The 21,397-nt window shown below is 41.2% G+C and overlaps 1 protein-coding gene across 2 annotated transcripts; it reads left to right on the forward strand.

The window, feature by feature from the left end:
• The first annotated feature begins 251 nt into the window (after positions 1 to 251).
• Positions 252 to 19,457, forward strand: LOC122413718 (protein hairy-like). 2 transcript variants are annotated; one of them, XM_043424261.1, is made up of 4 exons: positions 252 to 421; positions 550 to 1,651; positions 13,577 to 13,804; positions 17,234 to 19,457. In XM_043424261.1, the coding sequence occupies exons 2-4, from the start codon at positions 1,478 to 1,480 to the stop codon at positions 18,320 to 18,322; spliced, it is 1,491 nt and encodes a 496-aa protein (XP_043280196.1). In that variant the 5' UTR covers positions 252 to 421; positions 550 to 1,477; the 3' UTR covers positions 18,323 to 19,457. The 2 variants fall into 2 exon arrangements, with proteins under 2 accessions (XP_043280196.1, XP_043280206.1); XM_043424271.1 differs by lacking the exons at positions 252 to 421; positions 550 to 1,651 and adding an exon at positions 5,653 to 5,709.
• The last annotated feature ends 1,940 nt before the right edge of the window (positions 19,458 to 21,397 follow it).

Raw genomic sequence — 21,397 nt, forward strand, 5'->3', positions numbered from 1 at the left:
ACAGCACGTCGCTCGTGCACAACACCCCCGCTTACGTCCTCGCCCCGTTCCTGTTGACGCCAACCCCGAGGCTCCCGACGCCGGTCGAGCGGTTCCCCTTTGCCTCCGTGCCGCGAGTAAGCGCGCGCGCGCCCGTTTCGCCGGCAGAACCGTTGTGGCGCGTCGTGCCGCGCGACTCACACTCTCATTCTCTGCTTTTCTCTTTCTCTCACGTACGCGCTATATGCTCGGCAAAAGCGCGCATTCTCCCGCCGCCCCCAACGAACGCGCGTCTCAACTCTGACCGTCTCTCTCTCTCTCTTTGTCTCGCTCGCTCCACCGCTCGTGTGTCGGCGAAGCGAGAAGCAAACCCGCACCCGTTTGCCGCCGCCACAGTCCGTCATCGGCGCTCATCGTGCGAGCACCACGACGATTTGCGAACGTAAATATTGAGCTTCTACTTCCACTTAAATAAACGAATAAATAAATAAATATTGGTGAATCCGAGAGCATTAAAACTCGTTAATCCCAATATTCTATCGAGCCCTTGTGACTCAAATGACATTACAGATCCCGTGACGATCGATGGACTAAAAAGTTCGACAAAAACAGTTACAAATTGTTTTTTTTACAATCATAGACACAGGACGGCACAACGGATTGAACCACGGTGTGCGCATGCGCAGTGCAAAAATCCAAATAAAACGTGCTTCGAATTAGACGCTGACCGTTGGAACGAGACTCTAATCGTTCTATCGAAGTCAAATACGATTTACAGTGTTTACTGTACTTACCTAGTGTCGTCGGCGTTATTCTCATGCACCACAAAATACCCAAATTTCTCGGTTCACGGAGTCTCACAGTCACATTCAACTGCGTATTCGAATAAACGGAGAGACGGTAGGCTCAACCGTTTTTCCTCGTGCACTACGATCGTCCCCATAATACTTTTGATCAGTCGAGCCCCTAAGTGTCGGACAAATAACAGGAGACATTTGCGGAGAAGCGAAATAAACTCGCATCGGGAATCCCAGGCCGTAAGCTCGAATGTTACGAGCGTCGAGTGCGGTGCGGTTGTGGGGCGAGTGACAAGTGGTCGGGTGCCGAGTTGAGACGCGTGTCGAACCACGTGGCGACACACCGTGGGGGGTAAATAAAAGCGCGTTTCGCGGCTATTCGTCGAGTCGAAGCACCTCGGTTAGATTCACCATCGTATTACATATTTTTGGTGCAAACAATCCTTCCAAAACTAAGAAAAAAACAGTATCGAGTGCAGAGACGATCGGATAAGAAGAAATATTGAGAAATACTGAAAAGAGAAGAAAAACATTTGATTGCTCGTCAAGTCCGAACCGATGCGAGTCGAGACGCGGAAACGTGAAAGAAATCTCAACTAAAACGGTCGCAAGTGACGCGATGCTGAGATTCTCAGCGGTTACATATCATTTAAGGGTGACGAAGAGTTTCACGTGCTCGAGGTCCGTTCGGGCCTGCTAAAATGACCGCTCGTCTCCACTCGCTCAGACACCAGGATAAGAAAATATCAGTAAGCGGACAACGACAAAGCAATCAGCAACAACAGAGCCAACAAGTGACGTCACAGGGACCGAGCCCGGCTCCTAGTCCCAGTCCGAGTCCAAGCCCGAGTCCCAAGCATTCGGACGGCCGTCGAGTAAGTAACGATCCAATTGATAACAAACAAATATAACCTTAAAATAGAGCTGACGAAAATTCAGCGCCTTTTGACAGGTACCTGCTTTTACGTGTGTTTCGATTATGTCGGAGCTTTATTTCTCTTCACACATCTCGTTTTTTTTCGATCCAACGAATGTTTTATTCTACACTAATAAAATTTCGATCGGAGCTTACATTTGGGCATAACATTGAGCGTAATCCGAGGATAAAAATTTCTAAAATGTTGTTCATGCGTTCTATACTTGAATTTTCGAATTTTCAATACAATTTTTCAACATTCTTTTTCGTGGACACATAAAATATGAAATTGGCCTAATTTTCGTTTGGCTCTTGACACATCGTTCTGGTAAATGTGAAAAATCGAAGTTTTTGAGAATTTAAGATTCGTCGATCGGATCCACAATGTGACTGCGATGATGAAATAATACGAAACCAATGTCACGTGACAGTCACTTTAGTTTTTGCTTCAATGTTTCATGTCTCATCGTATCGAGGTAAAAGAAGGTGCAACTAATTCCTCAATTCGATTCGACGTGTCTATAGATTTCAATCAAAAGCAACGAGTTTAGCCGCAAAATCGATATTATAATTGGCGTAACAGAATTTAATGAGCGGAAATCGAACTGACGAATCGATACGACGGCGTTGAAATCGAGTTAGCGAGTTTTATATTCCGGCGTAATGATATTTTTCGCAGGTGAGTGAGAACACAAACGTGCCAATTTATCGTCCAAAACATTGAAATTAGCGAGCAGATAATTCCGGATTTTCTCAACGAAGCAAGGGCTCAGAAAAACTAGTAAAAATAGTATCGGAAGAGTGAAAAAATTTGAAAGTCTTCCGAGCCCGTTCGATCTCGCGTGAACTAACGAACGACTCCCACTTTGCAGAATCGATGAGAACGGGAGTGTAGAAGAGAGGAATTCGAGGCAATAGAATCGACGAGAGTTCGTCGCTGTGTGACAAGCCGTGTGTATCCCTGCGTGAAGACCCTTCGCGTGCCTCCTCTGTGACGACTAATTAAAATATTTGGGCGAGTGCAGTTGCTCGTTCGAGAGCGATGCTCTGCGAGCCGACCAGATTGGGGGACGGCGCTGAGGGGATTTCAGGCTTCTTCCAACGCGGTGTGTCTCTCATCGTTTATTATTCTCGATGAAAGTACCGCACCGAGATCAAAACCTCGCTGGGCTCCCCGACATTCTTTCACCTTCCGTGCCCTTCGTCCTCTCCTCGATTTTTTCTCCGCCCATTGCGAACGGAATTCCTAATCCACGGAGGGAATAAATACGAAGTGAGAGAGAGAGAGAGAGAGAAAAAAGGCGAGGAAGGGAGCGAATATAGGACGTCGCAGAGCACCGTACACACGCGTTTCAACGAGGCTCTGTTGTGCCACTCGCACGTGTCGAGCCCCTCGCCTGTGCTCTTCTGCTGATCCCCCCTCCACCGAATCCACAGCCTCTTCAAGCATTATCTCCGTCCAACAAAATTCCATTCTCGATCCCCCATCATATCGGGATAAAACGCCCCGCTGGCCACTTGTATAAGTGCGTCCAACGCTTTTGGCGGCTCATACGGTCAACGTGGAAGATTGTGTCGGCGCGTCGTAGTGAGAAATTAAGAGCCACATGCACGGGGAAGCCCGGCCATACGGGGCACGCATATACGGAGACTTGTGCTCACATTTGTATGCGCGTTGCACGTAACACTGTTCCAAATACATGGGGAGGGACTGGGAATCGTTGTGTGTCAGGCAAATAACACGGTTCACGTGTCACCTCGCAGCATCGTGTAACGACACATGAACATATACGTAGAGAACGTGCGGTATAGATTTACGTGAAGCATTTTTCACGCACGTCCAAACGTATTGATTTTTACGTAGGTTGATCACTGAATACAGTGGCGAATGGTGCATTCGTGCTTCAAGGAAATTCGAGGAACGTGTATGGGACACCATACGAAAAAGTGACGCTGAAGTTCGCAACGTTGGGGTCCAACGAAATGATCTTAAAAAAAACTCTCCAATAATTTCAGTAATTCTCCAATTCTGTTCTCTCTCGAATTTGCAATACCTTGTTTTTCAGTCCGCACCAATACTTCGTGAGATAAAAAATTGGCGAATGGTAAATGTTTTTTTTCGTCATTTAGTTGGACTCCAACGTTGCAAACTTCAGGGTCGTACGAAAAATACATTGGGTTTCATCACCAACCGATTAAGGAGGGTGGATCACGATGTCAAAATAATGAGAATTTGATAAAATTTCGTGATAACATTCTTTGGCATCAAGTTTACAAATGCAATTTTTTCACATTTTTTTACCACATGGTTATCGAACAATTGAGCGTTAAATCAAAGTTCTTATGCACGAGATGTATAACTGCATATGTGTGAACTCTATGCTCATAGACACGTGAACTTTAGTGTTCAGTAACTCGAGAGCTGTGTGCTAGAAAAATGTAAAAAAATTTATATTGTCTTATATATTTTGAAAGAATACATTTACCAAATTTTATGAAATTCTTGTCATTTAAAAATTCTTAATATTCTTAACATGGTTTAGCATGGCAACATTGCATCGTCGCGATCCACCCGCCTTAATGCACGAAACGACTATTTTGGAGACGCTATTTCAAGTACATGGGTTTCACTGAGGAACCAAAGAAGCGTTGGTCAAAATCTCTTGCTCTTTCGGAATCTGGCATTTGTTTTGTGAGATTAATCACTGGCGACAATATGGTTGTTCAAGGAACGATAACGAAAATCGATTTGAGAGATAAAAACGTGAAAAATTCTTGACTTTTCAACTCGAAAGGTAAAAATGATAAAGAATTTTATTCGATTTTACAAAATAAATGCCAGGTTTGGAAGAATTATTCTTTTGTTCCTCAGTTAAAACTGTGTACTTGAAATTGCGCTTTGTTGAACAGCGCTCAAATACGTGTGAGAAATTTAGAGAGGTTTCATTGCCACTCGTTTTCGACGAGCTTAAGGACTCTTGTGGAAGCTTTCAAAAAATTGGGAACTTCAACTATAAATATCTCAAATTCGAGGCGGCGAATCATTAAGCTTTCCGTTTGAAAAATTTTATTGTGCAATGTTGGAAAATAATTTTCTCATAAGACACGCTCGAATCTCCTTGAAACTATTCTGGGAGGATCTCGATCTGGTCGATTTGCCTGAAAAACCGAGAGTGGGTGAGACTTGTTGGGATCTCAAATAATGTTGATGCCTCGTCTTCGTAGCTAAACATCAGAAACCACTGATCACTGAAGCGTCAGTGTGGATTCTCATTCCCTTAATTCGGTTGCTATTCGCGTGTACTTTCTCTGTTGCTGTAGCAATTGAAGATTTTTCAAAATAATGAGAATTCTTCACCGAACTGTTAAATACTCAGAAAATGGTTGAGTTTGTATACGATTGTAATAGAAAATGAGATTTTTTAAATTTTGTTTTTCTTAAAAGATCTTAAAAATCTTCGGTTTTGGCACATCTCTGAATAGTTTTTAAAAGAATCCAAAATATCACTGGAATCAATTGAATTATGAAAATCAAAACTTGGGAAAATCTAGTTTTTCAGAAATGCCGTTAAATTTGCTCGTCGGAGTGACCAGGTATCAATTTATTTAAGGGAGCTCCCCGGTACAATAAACCGCCCTTCATACGTCACATATAAACACACAAATCATGTGTAAATTCGTGTGTTGGTGTATGCGCGTGAATATTGTACGTGTATGCACGTCTTGCGAATCAGAGGCGAGCGTTGCTTCTCGCAACGACGTCAATTTGTGGTAATTCGAGGTATTTACTAGCCAATTAATAACGTCGTCGGCACGGAGGTTGAAGCCCTCCTAGTTTCGATCGTGCCCTAATCGCGGCGACCTCCGCACCGTCGTCGTTACTGTTCCAAGATTTCGAATCCTCGTCGATGGTCGTTGCCACCGCTGTAAGAAGGTCGATTCGAAGGAATTGAAGACCTGCAGAAAATCATCGAAATGCACGGAGCCGGCAACGAGATGTGGGAACTTCAAGAGAAGGTAAATCGTCCCTTGCGTACTGATATTCGTGTACGTGGTTAAAAAAAAACGTGGAAAGACGCAGCGACGGACCGTGATGCAGTCAATGATATAAGCGAACGGAGAGCGAGCGAGGCGGGGAGACGAAACGAATAAAAAAAAGTGAAGCATGAAAGAGGGAAGAAAAGGGCAGAAAAGAAAAGTCCGAAGCTAGGATGAACGGGGGAGGCGGCCACAGCGAAAAGAGGCTGCATGACTCGAGGGACTTGAGCTAATGAAAGCGATGAGGATGCGCGCGCGCTAGTGGGACTCCGAGGCGCCTACTTTTGCCTCGCTTTCGACCACCTTCTTGGTCCGCGGTTTTGTCCCATCTTTTATTCATATATCTAGATTTCATATAGATATAAATTGCGTCGATTCTCAACGAATATAAGGGCACGAGCCACCTCGCGAAGCAGAGCTGCTTATGCGTCGCTGTGATAGTCAGCGTCGGAAATATCCAGCTCGCTGCAGCAGCCTCCCGTCTCGTGACGTCTTCGCCCCGCGTCTGGGAGGCCTCTGACGTTGAAAAACGTCGACGGGAACATGTCGGAGGAGACTTAATTGACGGTACTTAACGAAGGGTGAGGTGTACCGTGGGATCGTTAATACACGAAGCTCGAGGTGGTAATTTGGACCGTTTCATATTTTCCCATTCATCATCTCCGAGGCACATCTTTGAGCTGCAGCAGGTTTCTGTAAATTTAGTGGATTTGGAAGCAGAATTATTATCCATCCTAGGAGCCCGCCTTCGTTTCTTCCGTTCGTTTCGACTGCCTCCATCCGCGTTCCAAGTCCCCATTTTCAACCAATTTCGCAGAACTTCTGCCAAACTGCAACCAACGTGGATCTCGTCTTGACCGCTGTCAAAAGTTCAACGCTTTCCTGTCGAAAGCACTGGTGGAAAAAATGCCTCCGTAGCTCGATCCGGCAGAGTGTGCAGGGTAAGTTTTCGCACAGTTCTCCCCACACAGCCTCGGTTGGGTTTTGGAACGAGTGCATTGACAGTTCCGTCGTCCGCTGGGCCGAGGCTCGCCGAAACTATATTATCTCTGAATAAAACGATTCGTGCTCGTGGGGGTTAAATTGGCGTGTCATTTCGTTGGAGTGCGAAGGCAAAGGGGCCTCAAAATTGAGCTGAAGACTAATGAAGAAATTCTCGTTCGACTGAGTCCAAAACGAGCTTGATCGGCGACGTTATTGCTGAGAAAAAAGTTAGCAGGGGCTCGAGATTATGCAAAAGTTACAAACACATTCACCACTTCGACGAGTCCGCGTGCAAATTAATTTATTTCTCAAGAATTATTGTATAATCGACCAACCTTCGCTGCTCGCCGGTCCTGAAATTAAAAACTTTGAAGCTATCGATGAGAACGACCGGATCCCTGGAGCAACGTGGAAAATTAGCCTGAGTATGCGCTCGTTAAGGAGTTTCGGTACAGTCGATACATTGTTGTCATGCTAAGCCATGTTAAGAACATAAAAAAATTCAAAAAGTTCAGAATTTTATCAAATTTGGTGAACATATTCTTTAGTACCAAATTCGACAATACATATTTTTTTTAGATTTTTCTTCTATACCGTTATCGAGTAATTGAACTCGAAAGATCACGTGTATGAGATTTTATTGGTGAATTTTTTTTTTCAAAATTACAAAAAAAATAAAACCAAACGAGATCCCATAACGAAACTAGTCTTAAAAATCGTTGGGTTAGTTGAAGTTTTTTTGAGAATTTATCGAAAAAAAATTGAAAGTGTCTTATTGCCTGAAATAAATGGTTTATTGCTTAAAACTGCGAAAAATTGATTAAAATCTACACGAATAATTTTTTTAAAAATATCTTCGAAAAGAACAGAAAAAAAACACTCAAGTTTAAAAAAAAAAGTTCAATTCGGCCCATTTTTCGGAAAGTTATAGGGAAAAGAAAAAAAAATCTCTATTTTTGTCCAAAAATCATAACTTACTAGCCAACCGACGAAAAATTCTGGAAAAAATCAAGAGAGCTCCTTTCAATGGGTATAACAACCTGAAAAATTTTGAACCAAATAAAAAATCCAAAAGTTTTGAAGTGGCTGATTTGACGTGGAATGCCCCTAAGTATACATTCCGGGCACAAGAACTTTGCTAAGAAAATTTCGAAAAAAATTGAGCTTTTACACGTTATATGGAAGAACATTATCACCAAGTTTTATCAATTTCTTAAAATTTGTTAACAGGTATCGAAACTCCTTAAGGAGTTTCGGTACAGGCGATACAATGTCGCCATGCTAAACCATGCTAAGAATATAAAAAATTTCAAAAAGTTGAGAATTTTATAAAATTTGGTCAACATATTCTTTAGTGCCAAATTTGACAATACAAATTTTTTAAGGAGGCTCGGTCGCGAATGCCTGCGCAACAGAAAAAAATAATTTTTTAATATCTCATAGTTAGATTACCAATAATGACATGTGCAAAATTTCAGATGGGGTCATCGACCATTTAAGAATGAAAAAAATCGTGAAAGTTAGGATTTTTAACACGGGTCTTATGGAAGAGTCACTCTCAAAACGCGTGTCCTAAGGGATATATATGCACTTACGCAACAGAAATAAACAAAAAAATAGAGTATTGTTCTCCAAATCGTAAGGATTCAGAATATATCAAAAAAGTTTGGAGTTATCGACCTATCTAAAAAGATATTGACTGTTAAAATGTCTACAAACTCGATGTTCTGGGACGTTTCGTGACGGTGAGACGATTCCGCAACGTCGCAGAAATCAGATGTTCATCACAGCGCTGAAGCGCATGCGCGATATTTGGAGCATCGACTGTCTAACCTGGAATTTGTGAAAAACACACACACGTCCGGGCGTGTGTATACGCGTACATAGAGGTTAAAAAAACGAATTAATTGTATAAAAACGACAAGTTTTAACGATTAACGCAATTTATATACTTATTTTCCAACAATAATAAATAATGTTATATATCACAGGTAATGAGACCGAAAAAAACATCGTAATAGATCGTTGAGTATTTCGCTGTATGAAATCAAGTCATTTTCAGCTGTTGAACTATTTTCTCTATATTTCGACGTTGCCACTTTTTTGTGAGCATAGGATCGTAACATCAAACTGTACCTTTTTTTCTGTTCTTTTTTTATTGATGTGTGACTGATTATTTCTGTTTTAAATAATTAATAATCGTTTTATAATGCATTGCGGCAATGCAAATATGCGCATTTAAAAAAAAAACGGGGTGCCCCGTTCATGCACCCACAGAACCCGGCCCTACGCGACCGAGCTTCCTTAAGATTTTTCTTCTACACAGTTATCGAGTTATTGATCACTAAAGTTCACGTGTATAAGCATAGCGTTTCCATATATATATAGGTATACATTCCGGGCATAAGAAATCTGCTTTAATGCGTAATTACTCGATAACTAAGCAGAAGAAAATGTTGAAAAAATTTGTGTTTTCGCACTTGATGTTGAAGAACATTATCACAAAATTTGATCAATTTCTTAATATTTAGACTTCTGCACCGAAACTCCTTAAACAGAATTCTTCACAAATATGCTTTGGTCAACAGTCGCTCGTGCGGCAAGTGCCTCTCCCTTGAGCCTCGAACGTCGCCGTGTAACACGTCGCATAACGCGCAGTTTTTGGGATCCATCAATCGTCCAGGTTGCGTTAAAGCTCAACCAGGCCCGGCCCACTCGCCGTTATCGGCTTTCAGTGAGAATCGAGAGTGTGAGAGCTCCGTTGACAGGTCGATCTCAAGCAAAGTACTTTTTCATGCGAGCACTCAGTCCTTTGCCCATATTCGTTCGTTAATTAGTCGAATTACGTTAATTAATGAAAATTCAATGGGAGGAATAATTTACAAGGACATGAGCACGCTCGTGAGCACGAGTTACGCCTTTTCGTCGGCAAATAAGGTGGCGCATCTGAAAGCGCGCCACGTAAAGTTTGCAGAAAATGTTTTACGACAGTGCGGAGGCATATGAGTGTGGCAAGTAGTTACATGTACGTGCCGCATGCGACGTGACGTTGAAGGTTGTTGAAGAAGCATGGGAGGATGGAGAGAAGCAGCAGCAGCGTGGAATCGGCGAGGAGAAGAGCGGAAGATAAAACAAGAGGAACAAACCGACGGCCTGTGTTAAAGAGAAGTAAAAAAAAGGTGGAAAAAAGAGTGACGCTCGAAGGTATAAGAGAAGGAGAGAATTCCGTCTCAGCTCGCCTCCTGTGTCATCTCGTCTCGTAATAACAGAGGAAGTCACCGCGTTCCCGCCAACACCGGCAACCTCGTCGTGGCTACGCTCCGCCGCACGCAGCCACGCGAATTCCACTAATAAATCACAATACTCGTACGGCTCAGGCTCGCCTCGCCCGCTCTCTGCGTCCTCGTAATAAAGCCCTATTCGAAAGCCAACATCAATACGCGCACTCTAACGAGCTGCTACACACCGAAGGGCCATCAATTTTACGCTTTTTCGGCCAAACATACGCCATTCTGGAAACAAGCCATTTGCATTGACTAACTGCGCGTGTACTTGCGGCTTTTCGTATCTATAACTGTTGGCTGTAGCGATAAGAGAATCTGTAGCATCGTGGAATGACTTTATGGGCCGGGTACGGACGCGAGGAGCCGCAACGTTGCTAATAGCGTTCGACACCCAACGCCGGTAACTTGCTATTTGCTCTTTCGATCGACGCAATGATTTTTTTTCCGTCTTTTCCGCTCTCACTGGTCAGGACGAGTAAGAAATATCCTTCGAAATTTCCTTCGTCACGAGGCTCACCCGAACCTCCATTACGAACGGTAACCTGTTGGAAACGTTACTCGAAATGATCCTTGGAATGGACCAGCTCGTACGATACAGTTGCAACGCTGTAATTCAGTCGCAATCGTTTGACCGCTGCAACCCACGTTTTCCTACGACGCATTGACTCGGAAACAACTCGTCTCTAATTAGATGATGGCTCACTGACTGTACGTCCTGTGGAAAAATGCTAACAACGAACTCCGCTTATCGGTTGTTCATCGCTTAAAGTAGTTCGGTCGTTCGATAAAGTACGGTGAAGATCCAATTTTTTTGCGGTAAATGATGGTTTAAGGTTCCCTGATGACGATAAGCACAGATCCAGGGCCTCTTGCGGGGAGAAAATTTTGAATTATTTCATTTAAAATTTTGAGCTTTTAACACGGTACCCCATGGAAGAACTCACAATAATATTAATTGGGAAAAAATTGGGCGGTGTTCGAGCTTCGGAAAAGTTTATATCGTGAAGAAAATTTAAGGGGGTTTGAAGAAAGAAAACATGAAAAAACTTCAGTTTTTGACGTGTCGAAAGCGGATGTCAATCGTCATTACGTTGGACTGCTGATAACAGCTGATTAAACTTCGGGCAAATTCGGGAATCGCGGGGATTTCGTTAAATTTATTTTTGAGACTGACTCGCGTGCTTTCATTCGTCTGGTTGCTTCGCTTTTTTTTTAATGAATTGGCCATTCCTCTTCTCGGTGGCATTACACCGATATGAACTTTCTTTCGCACAATAAAAATGTTCCCTAGACTATGTGTATTTAAAGTTCCGGACTCAATTATTAACTGGTCAAGTTGAAGTATAAATTTGATCTTTTATGATATTTTTAAAGCATTTTATTACATTCTTATGATGAAAAATATTCTCGATGAAAGTGTTAATTAATTTTATTGATCATTTTGACTTGATTTTAATCAACATAAAGTAGTTGCAGACTTGACTAGTCACAGAACGGCCGAACTGCTTTACTAACGCCACGAGGCTTAGACGGGACAGACGCGAAAACCGACGTTTTGCGACGCTGAAGTTTGCAACGTTCGAGTCCAACGAAATGAACCAAAAAGCATTTGTAATTCACCAATTTTTTATTTCACGAAGTATCGGTGGAGGTTGAAAAACTACGAATTGGAAAATCGGCAGGGAACGAAATTGGAGAACTACTGGAATTGTTGGAGAGCTTTTTTAGATCATTTCGTTGCACTTCAACGTTGCAAACTTCAGCGTCATGACGTTTTTACTTCTTTATGTTTCTCTTGACGTATCCTCCCAAAAGTCATTCTCGACTTTTGAATAAAGACGATCCTAAACTAGGCTTAACTCAAAATTGCAATTTAATTCTATTCCATATGAAGGAGGTGAAAAATGTCTTGAAACCGATATTTTAAGCGTGTTGATAACGAATCGGTGGCCACCGATCCGAGTGCTCCAATGAAATGTTTGCTGGGAAGGCGATCTCATCGAGTCAAGCGACTCTGAAGCCTCGAGATATTCAATTGAAACGAAACCATCGGTTCTCGAATTATCGTCGAAATAAGATTTCCGCTTCGAACAGATAGGTAATCGTCGAGCTTCGCACCACTGCGTTTCACACTATTCCACTAATCCGGCAGATAATCGGTCAGTCCAGATTTGATCGAACTGTATTAGCCTAATTAGAAATCTGATAAAATTTGCTATGGTCGTGGAACCTGCTGTTTCCGAATAGGTCAAACTGCAGCTGAAACCGAGGAACAATCAATCGCTGCTTTTCAACCGAGCACGACTTCACATATTCGAATAACTTTGGAAGCTCTTACGAGCTTAATTTAAGAAAGCGTTGGAGCTGGGTGGTCCCAAATGCAGAAATTCAGTGAATTAAAAGCGAGTGCTTAGAAAATTCTCGTGTGTATACAACTAAATATAAGAACAGGAATCCCTGACGGACGATTTTCTTTTTGCAAGTTGCTTCACGCCACTCTTGCCGTCTGTCTCGTGTCTTTTCCAACTAGGAGAGAGTAAAGAACGACGTCGGCACTCTGCCAGGCTTCCCGGGGTTCTCGTACTAGAGATATGTACCGTACAAAACGTGTGCCTCGCTTGTGTAAATCTCACGACGAGACGAAATGGCGGAGAGGTTTAAAGACGATAATATACAGACATAGACGCTCAACGAACGGTGTTTCAAAGCGCACCGAACACGTGAGCTAAACATTCGTCGATGTCGATTTTGTAGCTAATTTTTTTTTGAAAATACATCTCAATCAAAAAATGTGTGATAAAATGCACAGTTTTTTTTATCCAATTCAAAAATAATTTATTTCTTTTCATTGTGCGATAGAAAAAGAATAGAAAAAATACGTGAACTTGCACTGTTCTCTGGAGTAGTGCAATTATTTTATTATTGGAGAAATAATTTTGTGGAGTTTTCGAAACCAGCTGGAAATGCGATGGCTCATCATTGGCTCCTGTGACAATGATGAGAAAAATTGGAAAAAACTTTTGAAAGAAGTTGATTGTACTGTAATACGAGTAATCGTCCTTAAAAAAAAATTTTTTTTTGATGTATTTGAATGCGGGCTCGAGTCAACGATTTGACTATCGCTTTTTTTCGAAGAACGAATGCCAAACAAGAAAACAATCTTCCGAATTTAAATTCAATTTAACAAGGTCCGATGGCTGTAGATTTTTTTGAAATTTTTATAAATCATTTTTTCACTTGCGTTAATTCGTACGAGTAACAAAATAGTTTTTCAAACGCTTCTAAATTCATATTTTTAGGATCGAATTCTTCTGTCGCTGGCTCAAGTCGAAAATTTGGCGAAAATCAATGCATCTGCCCATTGATATTGAAGAAGTCAAAGATCGTATTTCTTGGTTATTTTCGAATAAATAAGAAAAATCAGACTGTATAGGGATAAAGCAGTACTTGGACCGTCTATCGATCCAATGAAAGTTGAAACATTGAAGCAAAAGGGAGGAAGAAAATAAAAACTCAATTGATGGTTAAAGCGATACAACGGCGTTAATAAAAGTATCCTATTGGTGGAATTTTTCCAGGCGAACAAACCACTGATGGAGAAACGGCGGAGAGCAAGGATCAATCAGTCGTTGGCGGCGCTGAAGGCCCTGATACTTGACAGCGCTCGTCTCGAGAATACCAAGCACAGTAAATTGGAAAAAGCCGACATACTGGAACTCACAGTACGGCACTTACAGCGTCAAAGATCACTCACGCAGCCTGGACTCTCCAGGTACAAAGCCGGATATCAGGATTGTTCCAGAGAGGTACGTGAATCAATTGTTTTAAGGTAGATCATGCCCGTAAGATCGTATTTTATGGGTGTCTAAATTGGGTCGATTTTTACTTCCTAATTAAAGATATAATCGCTCTAAATTAATGTCAGAGTTATTAATTCGAAATTGTAAATACATTTTTTCAACTTATCTTTTGGCGAATGAAATTACAAGCCATTAATTAATCGAGGATCCATCACAGACTGAACTCGAAATTTCATTCGTCCCTGGCGAATATACTATAGTTTTTATGTAAAAAATCGCTTTAGAAAGCGCAAGGGGAAATGCATCAAGAAAAAATTGTTAATAAAAAGACAGAAGGCTATGACAGGAATGGCCAAAGCCAAGAAGAAACAAAATGCCGAAATAAGCAAATGTGAGCTTACGAGTATTCATTTCACCAATTTCGTTCAATCTTTAACGTAATATATCTTTATTACTAGTAAGACAATTGTCTCGAATTTTTTCCCAATACTTCATTGTTATTGTGGACTTTTTCATAAACTTCGTAAAAAGCTTTCATTCGTTATATGGGAAGATGAACAATTTTTTATGCATAGACCTAATAACACTGTTTTTCTTCATATTTAAGCACGTTCATCTAAATACCCAATAAGAGAAACCCTTTAAAATTCTAAATGCGTGTCAGTCGACTACCTATTTAAACTCTGTGTAAATTCCAAGACTTTCTTAAAAGAAAATCGTTTCGTACATGAACTACCTTAAGAAGAGAGATCAAGCGTTACTTGTGATTTAAAATAGCAACTGACTTTTTTTTTTGCTTTTTTGGTGATCAAAGAAACGATTATAATTTATTCTCGCAATTATTTCAATTGTGTGTAACTTATTTGTTGAGGTTGATCAATTTTTAATACAATGATGGCGGTTAAAATACTTTCGTTGTAAAATCGTCAAGCGAAATGTGACAATAGTTATTTTCTGTTTATATGCGTATGTATATCTATATTTTAAACCACCTGGCTCATGGTGTTGTCAAACCTTCCACCTTTTATGTCGTTATTACTCGCTAACCTCAAATAAGTGTTTTTCTTTTTCCATTCCCAAGTGACTTTCATCAGTAACAAGAGTTTCTTAAAGCATCATTGATATCTAAAAACATAATGTTTCTTTTTTTTTTATTTTTTAACTCTTTAAAATCGGGAGGATCTTATTCCATTAAATCCAAATCGTCGCACAAGGAGCGTGGCTGCCGCATAAGAGCCTATGTATAACCCTTAAAAAAATGTGATTTTCGTGAATTGCTTTCTCGACTACTAGACAGTAGATCCTATAATAATTCCGGGAATAGATGCACGCTGTATATTTCTAGCACATTTCCAAATTTCAACAATTATAAAGTTGGAATTTTCGATTTCCATTGGATTCGCGTGAACTTCCTCGATATAAAGAAAATTGAATATTTTATCACAATAATGTGCGTTCGAAGAGCCCGAAATATCGGTTTACACGAAATTATTGCGGCGAAATCATTCCAAAGTACAATTTCCCACATTACCGTCACTTCTGTTTTCATTTAAAAAAAACTGTGCTGGTTGATAGGCGCGTGACAATTGATCAATCCCGGTATTTTAATTTCAGTATTTCCAGTTCACAATTTGTAAGAATTTCAATGGAACTAGCGGCAAGAAACGTACCGTTTGTCTGCAAGGGCGTGCAGAATCGTGCATACGGATTCAGATTCGACGTTGTCACAAATTCTACCGAAGGCTCGAACCCCAAAACCGCGCGTAAAATGTGAGTGAAAACGATTCGGCAGCGCGCCGAGGCTCAAAAGCATCGTTGCATTTCCTCGGGACACGCGTCGCGGTGTGTTTGCAACTCTTGCACGTGTGACGAAGGATTAATCTCATGCAAATTTCACCTATGCAACGTTCCTTCATTTCCATATACTCTGGTGAACAGTTTCATTCACACGCAATGAAATTATGGTTGTGAATTATCATGAAACATATTGAAAACGTTTTATATTTATAAATTATATTGGACGAACTGAATTTCGCTGAAATAATGAGCACTCAAAGTCCAAAATAACGAAGCCTCTTTCCCCACTTTATTTGATAGAAATAAGAGCCCGGTGCAGACCAATCTGAAATAAACAGTCGAGCAGAAGCATAACGAGCTTTTCTATAAATCTCAAATTTACGTTTCTATTGTTTTATGGGTCATACTTGCTCGAACAATGCATTCGGTTCTCGTGTACACGTGTAAAGTTGATCGTACAGCACGAAAAGCATGAATGTATATTCGGCGAGGAGCTGAAGAGAAACGAGAATTCGTTTGAACGATCCTCGTGAACGCGTCGATGAGAGTAGTGGAGCTCCGTATTAATCGCTAAAACGCTCGGACATTTCGCGGCTCGTTATCGATACGTGTTCAACCGTAAATGGGAGAGAGGCTCGACGCTCCTACACACATGCAAATAGACATTATACGCGTATTATTTCGTCCACTAGCAGTACAGCAGTCGTAGAGAAACTCGTTGATGATGAGGGTCGGCCATGATCGAGAAAAATCGCTTGGAGGACCCGGGCTCACGCGTATTTTGGTATCTCTGACAAATAAAATTGACCAATGACCTGATTTTTTAAATTTAAACCGAAAAAAATAAGACGATTAATTATCGAAAAACTAGAACCTGAAAAAAACGTTTTTGCCGATAGTTAGTCTCTGTTTTAAATATTTTGGTGAGTCGAAACGATTCCAGGAAAAATTGTTGACAGGAAATACTAAGAACGATTGGAGACAGTTGCGGTTGCCACATTCTCGTGAGCAGATTGTTCCCAATTTTCCAAGTTTTCGAATAACTTTTTTTTCAGTGAAAATTTAGAGGCGGAATTTCTCTAAGTCGGTGATCTCGTCACGGTGACATTTTCGTGAGGAAAATTGCATTCTTTTAGGGCCTGTTTTCTGTTCTTCTATCAACTACCATCAACACATACTGTGTATAATAATAATATTTGAAACTGAGCTTTCGAAATTTATGTAATTTTTCAATAAACTCGTCGTACGTACATTTATGAGTGACTATTATAATGAGGCATGTAGAAAAGTTTCAGTCATTCCCTTTCTCCGAATTTCCCACCGCTCGTCATAAGGATTCCAGTAAAAAATGGACGACTTTTTATTTCGCGAAGTATGAGTGCAGGTTGAAAAGCTACGAATTGGAAATTCGACAGGGAACGAAATTGGAGAATGACTGGAATGATTGGAGTGTTTTTTAGATCATTTCGTTGGACTCGAACGTTGCAAACTTGAGCGTCATAAAAATAGAGTAATTTTTCGTTTCCAACAATCCCCAATAATGATCTAAACAAGTTATGGAAATGAAAAAAATCGACTTTTTAAAATTTGTGGAAAGACGAGCCTGTTTCTTAATCGACATTGAATAATTTGTTGCAGGTAAGCCGTTACCTCGATGCTCCAGACATAATAACTGGGAATACGTCGCCGATGGATCCGGCGGTGAAGCAAAGGTTGTTGCGCCATCTGGACAGTTGCGTTTCGGAGCTTGATTTGGATTTGGGTTCGAGGCCGGACAGTGGTCTCGGGAGTAGTCCGGGCAGCGTGAACGAGCGCGTTACCGGTGCGACGAGTCCATCGCCATTGGAGCATCACGTGACCCCGGCGCCGCATTGTAGCACGGCCTTGAATCCGGCAATAATTAAGTCCGAAATGCCGGAAATGGAAACGGCACGTCCGGACAGTAGTACGACCGCGGGCGACGAGAACAACAACAGTAGTCGGCCAAACTCGGCGTTCAGTCAGGTCAATCCTGGGGTTCTAGATCCGCACAATCCAACGGTAATGAGCCTCGAGCAGGCCTCAACTTCCAGTCAGAACCCGAACATGCTATCGGTCGTGCAAGTCATACCATCTCGATTGCCCGACGGCCAGGTCGTCTTTCTCCTCCCTAGTCATTACGTGCAATTGGCAGCGGCAGCCGCTGCCAACGGCATAAGCATCGGCCCGAATCCACCAACGGCTATCTGGGCAGCGACCAACATGTCTCTCCTCAAGGCAACGGACAAGCTCGCCAAGAGGCCACACGAGCCTGAAATCGGCCAAGATTGGTCCCAGGACGGTTCCAAGTCCTCCAAGAGTCCCAGAATCGAGCAACCCGAGCAGCCCCTTGATTTCACGACCTCGAAAAAGCTCCAGGTCACGAGAACTCTCGGGAATGAAAATCCTAACGTCATTCCAGCTCAGCATCACCTCGAGCAAGCGCCCTTGCATCACATCCAGCAACAACATCAGTTGCAGCAGCAGCAGCAGCAGCAGCAGCAACATCAACAGCAGCAACAGCATCAGCAGCAGCAGCAGCTACCAATGACGGAACACACGGAAATTTCGATGATACAGGAAGACGAGGATGAGGATGCAAGACCTTCTAGTCAAGCGGGCTGCGAATTAGTGAGAATCTCATCACCCTCGCCCGTGTGCCAGCCACAGCCGGTCAAAGATGAAGAGGGCATGTGGAGACCTTGGTAAAATTGCCTCGATTTATTTCGCCTCCTATTCCACCTACCGATAAGCTTCGATCAACTTCAATGCGGAACCGATCAAATTGAAATTGTACACTGTTTATGAGACTGACGAAACGCACCCGAGAGCGAAGCGAACTGTGTTGGAGCCAACACGCTTTTTATCTTGGTGTGTTTTCCCTATACGCGCTCCATTGTTTTGGGTGTTTTACGTTTCCTATGGCGTCGAAATACAATGAAAAAAGCGACTACTCTAAACCCCCTTGAAACGTACGATTTTCGTGATAACAGATAGAAATTTATTATTATAATGCGAAAAATTATTGTCGCCGTGTCTATATGTACATGATGAGAGATTGTAAGAGGGCGTAGTAGTGCAGAAGTACGCATGCTCCAAATATATAACAAGTTTTCCTCTTTTTGTTGACTCGTCTAGGAAGTTGAGGCGTTCGAAGAGCCTGCAACTCTTGCGATCTTATTCCCTCACACACACACACACACACACACACGCGCGCGCGCGCGCGCGCACACACGCATTTGTAAATATTTATCTCACCTCGAGGATGAGAATGAAATACAAAAACTATTGCTATGTATATTAACGAAGAGCATAGATTTATTTTGATGTTATCTAGGTATAAAATGAATGTTCGAATGAGTGCGAGAAAAATGACCAACGATTGAATGATGAGATCGATAATAACACATTTTGACAAAAAAAAATAATGGAACATTGATCAAAAAGAAATAATTTATTTCTCTTTCGTTTTCTTCATGCATCCTGTCGAAAATTAATTTTTTTTTTTTTTTCGTTAATTTTATTGAAAGTGTTTTACTTCAAGGTGATGATCATCTTGGAATTCTGTTTGAGTATGTGTTTCGTCCGAACAATCGATTACGTATTCCTCCAGTTTTGTAATCGTACAACAATGAAGAGAGAAAGAAAGTGAGAAAGTATATATGCGAGTGGTGTGCTTGAGTCTCTGATTGTGTTGATAACGGTCTGGAATTTAGTGACCTACGATTCGTCGAAACCTAATTACCGAAATATAATGCTAAAATATCTTTGGGATCCGATTCCTCATTCAATGTACTTAGTTACGCAGTCCGACATAATTGCGAATATATTGAACCGTACGAGATACGAGTATTTTTATTCTTCAATTTTTTCCTCGATCATTTTCCAGAGTTTTTTTCCCCTTCGACTTCCACCTGAGGCAGCTCATGTAAGGCTTCATTTGGGGTTGTTTCAACGAAAAATTTCGAAGGTCAAATTGAAAAAGAGAAGGCACAGTTTGAAGAAAAATCAAATGAACATTGTTTGTTTACAAAATTTTTTTACCTGAAACTTTCGACCCTGAAAACGAAGAATAATTTTCCTGCTCGACTCAATTCCAAAATCCCCCTCGATAAATGAAATTCGTTGATCGAAATTTTCATCAAATGAGACGTAGAACGGACGACATCGATAACCACTTTTCCTCGTAATTATCACCACGCGTTTATCGGATCTGTCCGCAACCCCAGCAGCCTCGTTTGTATTTTTCTCTTTCTTCTACTCCGCACGCCATCAGCATTTTCGCTCGTTGATGCAATTTTTGCCGCCTCATCGATTTTTTGCCACTATACGTTCGCTTCCCTCTCTCTCGCTCTCGAGAATAACGAACCCTCGTTAAGGATGTGTGGCCTGGAAACCGATCGCCGATTTCCACACGACCTGGCCACTTCCACGTGCATTTGTATACACAAATTCAGGTATCTAGAGAGTACAGTGCGGATAAATCTCCGAAGTTCTTTCGCTAATTTTCTTTGCTGAGCTACTCGACAATGCTTGTCATTTGTGAAAAATCAGCCACCACGATTTTTTCTGAAATGATTATTTCATCAGAACCGAATGATGAAATTTTGATTGGAGATGTTTAGAACAAAACAAAGCCGAGTATTAAAAAAAAACTGAGAAGAAAATTTGGAACGTATCGAGTCTCAAGATTGGCGATTTCTCTTCACTTTTGAACTTCACGTCGTGACAATTCGTTATGTTCTGTACAAAATTCACGCTTTAAGGCTGTTCAGTAGCAAAACCAAATTTCTTACAAAAATTTTGAAACAAATTTATTGTTAGATTTGTTATTGTTTATTTATATGTTAGAGTACTATCTGAAAAAAAATTATTTAAAAAAACATGATTCACCGTCCAGTTTTTGAGAAAAATATTATTTTAATAAAAATCGTACGAGAATTTGAGTGGGAGAATTTCAAGGATTCTGAGACGCTGCGCTCGTCTCAGACTGCTGCCCGTGTACCATTGCCACGATTCACGCGCTTCTGAGCGGTCATTTGTATGTATGTGTACGTATATACGGATAAAAATTCCAAAATCACGAGCAATTATGAAATTTTAGTAAAATATCACAACAAATAATATTCACACAGGAAGGGGATTGCACCCTATTTTTTATACGGCACTTATCGAACTACCTTAACGACGTCATCTGGTGGTAGGTTTTGCAATAGAATTTTGAAAGCTTTTTGATTTTACCTCAGTTTCGTCGAACAATCGAACCTCAAGAAACAACTTTAGGCGTCTGACCAAAGCCGGTTTCGACTACTGTGAGTGAAATAATAAGGCGAGAGACTCGGTAGAGTTTCGGGACAAGTACATTGACAGCTATGTCTACCATGTTATCTCTGAATGAAGTAAATTTCGGCAGGGGGGGGGGGGGGGGGGCGGGTAAAAATATTTTTAATAATACGTGAAGAACGAGATTTGAAGTTATTATTAAAACTGAATGCTCACTGAACTGTTACTTAAAATCTATTTTTGCCCAATCTGTGAACATTTTTTTGAAAAGTGAAATTAAGAGTTCAAATTACTGAGTAGCAAGTTCAACGAATCGACGGCCGATCTATGCACTCGAACATTTTAAAAAATCTGGTTTTCAAGCTTCGTGTATTCGAGGAAATAAAGTGACGTTAGAAATATGCTAGGGAAGAACGAATGAGGAAGATTTTGACTTTACATTTCAAAAGGAACCTCCTGAGTGAGTTGATCAAACATTCGATTGTTCAGAAATTTTTAGTC

This window comes from Venturia canescens, chromosome 1 (assembly GCF_019457755.1).
Source record: "Venturia canescens isolate UGA chromosome 1, ASM1945775v1, whole genome shotgun sequence".
Lineage (NCBI taxonomy): Eukaryota > Metazoa > Arthropoda > Insecta > Hymenoptera > Ichneumonidae > Venturia > Venturia canescens.